The 10,059-nt window shown below is 47.5% G+C and overlaps 1 protein-coding gene across 1 annotated transcript in view; it reads right to left on the reverse strand.

Moving 5' to 3' along the window:
* Nucleotides 1–8,241, reverse strand: part of MEGF9 (multiple EGF like domains 9) — a 78,351-nt gene extending 70,110 nt beyond the window's left edge. Inside the window, exon 1 of the mRNA XM_038375005.2 lies at nt 7,584–8,241. Coding sequence (XP_038230933.1) covers nt 7,584–8,241 — 658 coding nt within the window. The remainder of the gene's footprint in view (nt 1–7,583) is intronic.
* Between the last annotated feature and the right edge of the window lie 1,818 nt (nt 8,242–10,059).

The following is a 10,059-nucleotide window of genomic DNA, read 5'->3' on the forward strand; positions in this document are numbered from 1 at the left end:
CGAAAGCTTATGCTCAAATAAATTTTTTAGTCTCTAAGGTGCCACAAGTACTCCTTTTCTATACATATGGTATCCCATCCTTTACGTCTAAAGATAAGGCAAGCACCATCAGGCCCTTCCTGGATTGCTTTCAGCCAAGTTGTCTTCCAGCACCAGAGAGATACCAATATCCATGGACTGGGAGCCTTCCCTGCTTGGAGAGTCATAGATTTTAAGGCCAACAGGGGCCATTATGATCATCTAGTCTGATCTCCTGAGTGACACAGGCCACAGAACCTCACCTAGTAATTCCTACATCTTCTAATGCACCCAAAAGGAACAACTGTGAAGCCCTATCGTCCTGCCATGCCATACTGAGATACACCAACCCCCAGCAGCAGTGGCAAGAGGAAGATCATGGCATTCATCCAGTGGTGAAAATCTAGGGAAGAGAGGCAGTTATATGAGCAGACGTGAGAAAGATCAGCCTCAGTCAGATGGAGGAAGAAAAGGAAGCAAAGAGTGGCAGGGAATATGTTCTCCAGGTCTCAGGTTTCCATACTAGCCTATATTTGAATAAAAAACACTCCTCAGAATTGTTTCTCATTCCCCATGAAAAGCAGCCAACAGCTGCCTGCTTTTCAGGTACTTGGAAAGCAACTGATCCTCAGGTTTCAGAGTAGGCAGCCGTGTTAGTCTGTATTCGATGCATCTGATGAAGTGAGCTGTAGCTCACAAAAGCTTATGCTCACATAAATTTGTTAGTCTCTAAGGTGCCACAAGTACTCCTTTTCTTTTAACTGATCCTCAGTTCTTTATTAAAGATAGGCCCAAATCCAAACATCACTCAAGAACCTCACAGACAGCCCTTAGTATTATTTCTCTAGAGTAGCACCTACAATGCACACAGCACTTCTGATGTGCTCAAGTAGAAGCTTGGAGCCTAAGGAAAGAAACAGACAGAGCACAGAGGAAAGGGCATTGTAACAACAGGCCAATGACACACAAGTCAGCTCAATTCACTGTAGGCAGTGCAGCAGAAGTGGGTTTTTAAGAGGAATGTAAATGTGGGTAGGAAAACACAGATCAGCTCGGAGGGGGTCATTCGATGTAAAGGAGAGGGGTTTGTGGAAGAAGGAACAGAAGGGATTGTGCAAGAAACTGATAAATACAAAGGCCAAAGCAGCTGAGAGGTTGCGGAGCCCAAATGAAGCTTGACAAAGGAAGATGAGTAAGTCAAGACAAAGGAGTTATGTAGCGCTTTGGTGACAAGGGGTAAAATTTTCAAAATGCAGCTAAGTGCCTTAGCAGGATAAGTCCCAGTGGCATTTAGAAGCTTTGAAAATTTGATGCAAGAAGCTTAAGTCTGATGCAATAGTGGGTGAGATTCTATAAAATGTTGACAGGTTTCAGAGTGGTAGCTGTGTTCTTTTTCCTGATACAAACTAACAAGGAGTACTTGTGGCAGCAGCGTTCAGCTGGATCCAAACTCTGTAACTCAGACCCTTCTCTCTTGCCTTACAATGCTGCTTTTTGTGTTAGCCCAGATTTATAAAGTGCTGTGCATGTTAAAATATTGCATTGTACCACCCGCTGTGAAGTGGGAAAGTGTTATTATCCCTCATCTACTGATGGGGAAACAGACAGGTTCACGTAGCTTGCCTGAGGTCACAAAGGGAGCCTATGGCTGAGTCGGGATTTAGACCAGAGCTGTTCCTGGTTCCCAGTCCCATACTTATCCGACCCTGCCTTCCCCTTTACGTATTGTACACTGCACTTTTCCCCAAAGCACAAGCCTCAAGGACACAGCCAATGACAAACTAGAGGTAGGGACCCAATCAGGGCCATGAGGTGTCAGGATGAGTAAGGAAACAGAGCTGCAAATGCCCTCAATGGTCCCACTCCCGAAACATCTCTTGTTTACAAGACAGCTGATTGGAAGTACTGTACTCCTTCCAGGATTTTATATCCCTCTATGGGATTTGCTTTAATCTCTTGTTTGTGAGCAAAGTCTATTAGCTAATCTTTCGTTCTAACACGGACGCAATCAATCTGGCTGCTTTCAGCTGCACCTTTTCCGTCTGGATAGAGTATTCTCAGCAACAAAACAGCACATATAGTAGTATTCTAAATGTGGTTACACAGGTCACTTACTGTCAGTATACCTTGCTTTGCCTGATACCCCACATTTCAATATACCAAGATCTGCTTCGTTTATGCAAATAATTCTGTGTATCCACAATCACTTCAGGTACCTTTCCCGATCAGTGCTCAGGGCAAGAATTATTTTTTCCCCTACACCCAAAATGTACATGTTGCAAAATTCAGATATGGAACCAGATTCTGAACACCCAAAATTTGGTGGTACTGAGCTAGAGATCCAGTTCAAACCATTGCAAAAGTGGAGACAGTTTCTGAAACCTGGATCTGGGTTCAGATTTCAAATAACCTCAAAATTCCAGGGATGTCTGGATTTAGGGTTTCGGACCGAGATGTAGGTAGCAATCAATCCATTTTCTATGTAGCAAACCATTGCATGTAATCGGTCTGTCTCCCTGTTCATCTTCTGGGGTTGGGCCCGAGCCAGGCTTGAAAGGGAACCAAGATGGAGGGATTTATACGGTGAGAGACACATTCTGATCTCTCTCTTGTGAAGATTTTGCATTTGTTCTCTCTGGTTTGTTGATCTGATACAAATAAATCTTCTGGATTGAAAAATATTTTGCTCTCTGTGTATGGAAAACAAAAACATTGACTATAATGAATTAAATGACCTGCCTAGCCACTCCCAAGATTGGAATCATCCATCCCTCTCTCCCCCTCACCCCCCCCCCCACACAAAGAGCTAAGATCCTGAAAAATCCTGAGATTCACTTAAAAATATTAACTTTAAAAAAAATTGGGGACTCTATTTGCTTCCCTTGTTGGAGCCTTGAGGGGTCAAATTTTCAAGCTTTTCTCCACAACCTTGAGGGCTAGAAACTTACTTTTCTTATAAATGAAAGCTGAGATTCCGATATTATCACATGACTTCAGGAGCTGAGACTCGGGAAAAAGCCATATCACAAAACTAGTGATAAAAGTCACAAGAGTTGGCAATACTGCACCTACTATTGAAACAGCTGTAAACTGATGTGTGGAAGGAAAAAAATACATTGATAATAAAATAATAGTAACAGCACTTAAATAGCACTTCACATCTTGACAGAGCCAAACAAACATTAGGCCTGATTTTCCTCCCATTTACACTAATCTGACACCAGCATAACTCTATTCATTCCAATGGAGTAGCTCCTTATTTAAACCAGATGAGAATCGAGCCCACCAGCTGCAAACAAAATGTTATTCTCCCCATCATGGGTTGCAATAGTAGTCTTGAGAGTAAATGCAGCCTTGATAAAACGGGTCCATTTCTGTAGTCAGCCATGTGATGCCCATTGATTGCAATGGTAGTCATGTGGTTAAAACCACACCTGACTGTTTGAAAATGAATCTCTGCCCCTACAGGATTCCCAGAGACACTTCATAGACTGGAACAGTACTAAAAATATATGGATTAACTAGGGTGCAGGCTGATGGCTGTGCCTACCACATATACCAACTTTGCAAATCAACCAGGCTTTTCCATCAGGTATATGCCTCGGATTAAAATGAACTATATTGCACACACAAAAAGGAAGCGTTATTACATTGCCGCTCTCCTGGTTCATGTATTCCGGACTTGGTGGCCTAAACCCATTATATCTGTTACCATACATTAAACCCTCCATGAAGCAAACTCAAACTGCCTTTACTAACGAACAACATGCAAGAGTGAGTGTAACCTGTCCTCAGAGGTGTTTCTAAGGTGCCCATCACTGTGGTATTAAAGGTACCAAAGATGAATAATGTAGACATCAACTGGCTGTAGCTATTAATAATAGCATTTACCAACTTTTAAGAGCTTCACAAGCATGATTAACAAATTGTCTTTCCATCCCTGAGGTAGATAAGGGAAGTATTGTTGTTCCCATTTTACCAATGCGGAAATTGAAGTACAGAGAGGCGTAGTAACTTGCCTCAGGGCAGGGCGGGGAGGTCAGAGGCAGCACTGGGATTAGACTCAAGAATCCCTGACTCCCAGTCCTTAACTGAAATCACCCATCCTAGCAAACATGCAAGAATCACACATGGAACATGGAAGAATCATGCACAGAACATGGAAGAGCGAGGATCCTCATTAAATTTTGAGCTTTCCTTTCACATCTTGCATCACCTATGCATGATACTTGTACTTCTGCCTATATGGAAACTAGACAGCTCCGCTCACTGTCTCAATAAAGCATGAAATCAAGAGGCCCCTGGTTCTCTTACCCTTAAAAAGTGAGGGGTTTGGACATAATTCCAAGATACTGCTGCTAGAAATACAGTCCTTGTGGAGGCTGCGTAATAGAGGAGTACTTTCTGATACTGCATTACCTGTTTTGGAGGTGATACACTACAGTACTTCCAGACATGACCATAAACATTTTTGGGTGATGGCTATAGTGGCTGCTCCTAATACAAGTCATCTTCTCTCCTAACAGATTTCAATCAGTTAGCAGAGAAACACTAGGCATAAAATCAGTTGGAGAATATTTACTTTATATGACTCAACAACCTGTTTATTCACTCTCGATACTTCAGGCCCTCAGGTTCAAACTACATATTCTGGAAACTGCAAATCACTCAATTAGTTTGTTGACAGAGCAGATGAAGTTTAATCATTGTACAACTGAGAAGGTTGCTTTTGCTCTGAGAAAATACAACCTGCTCCTAGTCTTATCTATCATTTCCAACCTTAAACCATCCTGTATCTTCACAAGGAAATAAAGACACAAAATGCAACAGAAACAAAAGGGTGTGGGTGGGAATGGGGAAGAATCCAGGTTTCCCACAAACTGCATTTCTAACCATGTAAAAAGTTGGCTAAAATCATCTGCTCAGAAGGACACTGACTGCTCAAGTGCTAAGAAACAGCAGCAAAATACCATCCAGTTTCACATCCTTGTCCGGAATTTAACATCGTTTCTTCAAAATATCTTCAATGTTGGGGTATTTATAAAAGAGTGTCTGTATAAATAGTCTTCATTTCTGAAATTATAGGGACAAATTCTCTGCTGGAGTAAATGGGAACAGCTCTATTGACTTCAATGGAGTTTTGTCTACTTTCATTAGGAGAAAACTGAGTTTCCAACACATGTGGATGAGAACACGAAGAGGGGTGTATGCTCCGGAGAGGGGTGTTTGCTCCAGCTTGCTAATTCTCCACATCACTTCAAATCTCGGCTGAAAACAGCTTTTCTCCCTGGCCTCTGCCGTGTCATATCTCACCCTTTCCCATAATGGCTCTTTAAGGCATTTTGGGAATATAGATGTATGGAAGAGCCAATACAAAAATAAGGTTCAGATACTCAACTGGTATAACTGGGTATAGCTCCACTGAATTCAACCAAAGCAGAATCAGCCCTAGAGTTGATGATGACTATGTTGTGAGATTTCCCAGAATGGAAAAAAGCTGAAGGCCTTTTTAACTCACATGAAAAATCAGGCATTGCATTTGCACAGGATCCTCCCGAAGTCTCAGCAAATACTCATCATTTACATATCCCTTTCCCTCCTCCCCAATATATAGAATTTAGACAGCATCCACATAAACACAAGTACCACAAATCCCAGTCTACGTGAATTATCCACCAGCGTGTGGATAGAATCCCTTACTCTTATGACTCAACTTGCCTTTTAGGTGCTGGCCAGGGAGCACAATGCTTTACAGTGGGCGCACACTGGTTGCTACATCCCTTAAAGTTGTAGTGTGGTCTCCCACCCTAGCCAGCAGAACTGGGCAGGTTCAGAAGGAAGGATGATCAGGCCCTCCTCCACATTCTTCCCTGCCCCTTTAAAGGTGCTGCTGCTCTAGCCAGGAGCTATTCTTGTGCCGAGCATCTTCTTCTGGGCCCCTGCACAAGTGATTCAAGATGGAGGAGAAGGTGCCTTGTGCCCTCTTCATCCCTTGCACACTCAGGGATCAATCATCATCATCTGTACTAGTGATTATACCAAAGACACTTCTTCCATGTATTCTCCTACAAGCAGCCCAGGTTCCCCCCTGCCATATATATCTATAAATACCTATAGATACACAGGTTTCAGAGTAGCAGCCGTGTTAGTCTGTATTCGCAAAAAGAAAAGGAGGACTTGTGACACCTTAGAGACTAACAAATTTATTTGAGCATAAGCTTTTGTGAGCTACAGCTCACTTGATCAGATGCATTCAGTGGACAGATATACAGGTGTGTCATGGGTGTTGTATAGATTTTATCCCATCCCCCATTATGGTGGGCATGCCCCCTTTATCAACACAACATGAATCCAACCCTGCTCCCTTTGAAGCCAATGGGAGTTTTGTCATCAAGGTCAAAGGGAGCAGAATTGGAGCCCAGTGCATTTTTATTTGCACTATTTGTGCTGGAAACCATTGCTTGAAGGCATCACAAACAATTACCCCCTCCTCTCCAAGTACAATTTCGAATATAAAAGGCTCTAAAAATAAGTTTCTTCTAAATGAAACTCCTCCTTTATCAATAGAAAAATCTGATCTTTGCTTGTACAAGCATTATTTAATATAGGGGCATGGAACCCTGCTACTATTCAATCCAATTTCTAAATTCCCATTGACTTCAATGGGAGCACAATCAACCCCATAATAAGGGTTAGTATGTGTACATAACAAAATTCCACATTTACTTTCTCACCCTCACATCCATTTATAAAAACCAGTGGTGAAATAGTGGGTATATTCTAGCTCAATAAAACTAATTTTTTTTGTATTTGCATGAGCGGTGTTGCCAAAGTGTAATAAAAAAGGAAAAACTGCAGGAGTCTGTCAAGGTAGATACCGGACATCAGGCATCTGCCTACCATAAAGCTTCATGCTCGTCCAGAATTTTATCCTGCGTCCATTTGTCATTACTGTCCATATGTCATCAACACAGACGTGCAGCAGAAATAGCCCTGAATGAAAAGCTAAAAGCCTCCACCCTCTGTGAACGTGCAACTGATCAAGTTTACACCCGCCTCTTACTTATTTTTAAACAAAACTTTATGTGGCCTGATCCTGAAAATCCCACTGCAGGGTTTTCTATTTTAAATGCCACGAAGGACCCAAATGTACCACCAGAAAGAAAAAAAAAAAAAAGCCCCCCCCCCCCCCCGCTGAGAGGTGAGAAAACCAGCGGAATTCCAAAGAAGAAAAAACGACCCTTTGCTGACCAGGGCTAAACATCAGATTATGGCCCAGGCTTCCGTGGAGGGGGAAGCGGGGTGGGCGAAGTGGAAGCAACGTTTTTCTGCCGGCCTGTCTACACCTGCCCCCGTCAGCAGAAATGTCCATCGACCCCAGCAGCTGGGGGAGAGGGAGGGACCGGGGGGCTGTTTCCCTCTGGCGCGGCTCAATATTCAGGAGCCTCAGGGCATCACTGCGCACCCCGAGCATCTTCCTCATCGGCCCCTTTCCAGCTTGAACCCGCGGGTCCCCGATGCCCCCCCTCCGGGGCAAGAGGCAGCAGGGCGGGGAGGGGACTCACCTTGGCTGCCGCCGCCGGTGGCCACGTCCTCCTGCTCGGCAGGTGGGGACGGGACTGCCGCGGGGAGGCCGGGGCCGGGGGCCCATTGGCTGGGCCGGGGAGAACCGGCCGGGGCCGGGGAGGCGGCCGTGCCGGGGCCGGGCTCGGCTCCCGGCGGCGCCGGGCTCGCCCCGCCGGGGTCCCCCGGCCGCGCTTGCCCCGCGGCGGCGCCGGGCTGGGGGCCGCCCAGGGTGGAGGCGACGCGGGGCTGGGGCGCGGGGGCCTCGGGGCTGAGCTCGTTCCCCGCCTCGGCGCCCGGGGCCGGGCTGGGTCCCCGCGGCAGCGAGCCGGCGGCCAGGGCGGCCACCAGCCAGAGCAGGCCGAGCCGCGCCGGGCTCCGCGGGCCCCTCATGGCGCCGCGCAGCGCTGCCCCAGCCGCGCCGCCCGGCCGCCCCCGTGCGATGCGCGCTGCCCGGCCGCCGGCCGCCGCCCCATCCCTCCGCGGCTCGCCGTGACAGCCGGCCGCGAGCCCGGCCTGCCCCCGCCCCTTGCGCCTCGCGCCGGCGAGGGAGCGCCCAGCCAATCGCCCGCCGGGCCCGGCCACGTGACGGCGGGCGTGGGCGCCGCCCAGCCAATGGCCGGCGGGCCGGGGAGCCGGGGGGGCGGGGCCGGGCGGCATTGTGCGTTGCCGGAGTGACCCGGGCGCGGCCGGCCCCGCGGGCTGCGGCTAACAAAGGAGCCGCCTCCGCCTGCCCCCGGCGTGGGGGTGGGGGCGGGGCCCCGGAGCAGGGCGTTTCCCCCTGGATGGTTTTTTGGTTTTTTTTTTTGCTTTTGTAAATAAAACTCCCGCTGGTATTTTGGCAAAACCGGGGAAGGTGCCGGGCTTGCACGGGGAGACCAAAAGCCCCGTGCCGCGCGTCCTGCGCCAGGCGCTGGTCTGTGCTTGCATACCAGCCTCCCGTGGGGTCTCCTAGCCGCCTGCTGCCAAACGCAGCCCGCTGAAATGCAGCCACCTCTGGGGTGGAGCGTGGCAGCTGCGCCGCTCCAGCGGCGGGGGTCACCCACCAGGCTCCGGCGTTGCGAAGAGGGCTAGCTCCTGAGCGTCAGAAGGGGCTTGTGGTCACGGCCCTCGATTGCTGTTCTGGGGATTCGGGGTGCAGGTCTTGGCGCTAACTCCGAGTTGCTGTCATGCTGCACAAAGCTCTTAATCTTTGTTTCAGAGTAGCCGCCGTGTTCGTCTGTATTCGCAAAAAGAAAAGGAGGACTTGTGGCACCTTAGAGACTAACACATTTATTTGAGCATAAGCTTGCGTGAGCTACCAAATGCATCCGATGAAGTGAGCTGTAGCTCAGGAAAGCTTATGCTCTAATAAATGTGTTAGTCTCTAAGGTGCCACAAGTCCTCCTCTTCTTAATCTTTGTGTTTCAGTTCTCCCCTGTCGCCTCCCCTGTGAAACGGGGATAATAATGCTCCTTTTCTCCTGCTCTTTCTTTGTGCTGCTTATAAAACTGCAAGCTCTTCAGGGGAGGGGACTATTTACAGTGTCAAACAACCCATAATAGCCACTTAGAAACGAGCCGTTGAGGCTGAGGACGCCTTGAAATGAGCAGCAAGGTTGACAAAACACTGGCCACAGATTGTGATTCAGGGTATTGGAAAGAGATACTCGGAAGTGACCTTGGCGAGGCTGCACTATCATGGAGAACTATTGACACCACAGTGAGCAAAAAACAACAACAATGACATGGTTATTAGTTATTTATTGAGCACCCAGAGTGAGGTCACTGCTTCGCAAACATAAAAGGGAGACACGGCCCTGCTCCTAAGAGCTACAGGCAGCCTTGTTCTGTTTTGACACTAAAGAAGAAAAACATCACTGTAATAAACACAAAGGCACGTGTGCCCAAGTGACTGTGCGCTGCTGTGTGTTTACATGCCAGACACATGCTGATTATAGTGGGAGAGGCATGCCCATAAATACTGCACGAGTAATCTTAAGGGGGAATGCAGGAGCAACCCACCCTTTCTGCAGCCTACCAGGGGAAAGCTCTGCTAACCCCGGTAGGACAGGACATCATGTACCACTGGGGACTCTCCAGGGCTAGAAGCAGTGCAGATGTTTGCCATGAGTTTAGGTATTGTTTATAAACCCTAATAATTCAGGCTGCACTCAAAAAAGAAATGTGCGGTGCTGGAAAATGCATCCTTGTCACCCTTTCCCATTGATGATCCTGTCTGTCAGCCATGCGTCCTCATGGTTATTTACATAGCACGAAGGTGCACTAGGCACTTTACAAATAAGTAAGGAGACAACACCCCCACCCTGAGGATCTTAAAGAGACAACAGACAGAAAAGAGAGATTGGGGAACTGGATGTGAAAAATATGACCGGGTGAGTAGGGATGTTAGGCATATATGCTGTGGTCCCACATTTGGTTGTCTGCTCTCTCTCAAGCAGGAAAGCATTGTAAGGCACCAAGGGACGCAGGGCAAGCA

This window comes from Dermochelys coriacea, chromosome 16 (genome assembly GCF_009764565.3).
Source record: "Dermochelys coriacea isolate rDerCor1 chromosome 16, rDerCor1.pri.v4, whole genome shotgun sequence".
NCBI lineage: Eukaryota > Metazoa > Chordata > Testudines > Dermochelyidae > Dermochelys > Dermochelys coriacea.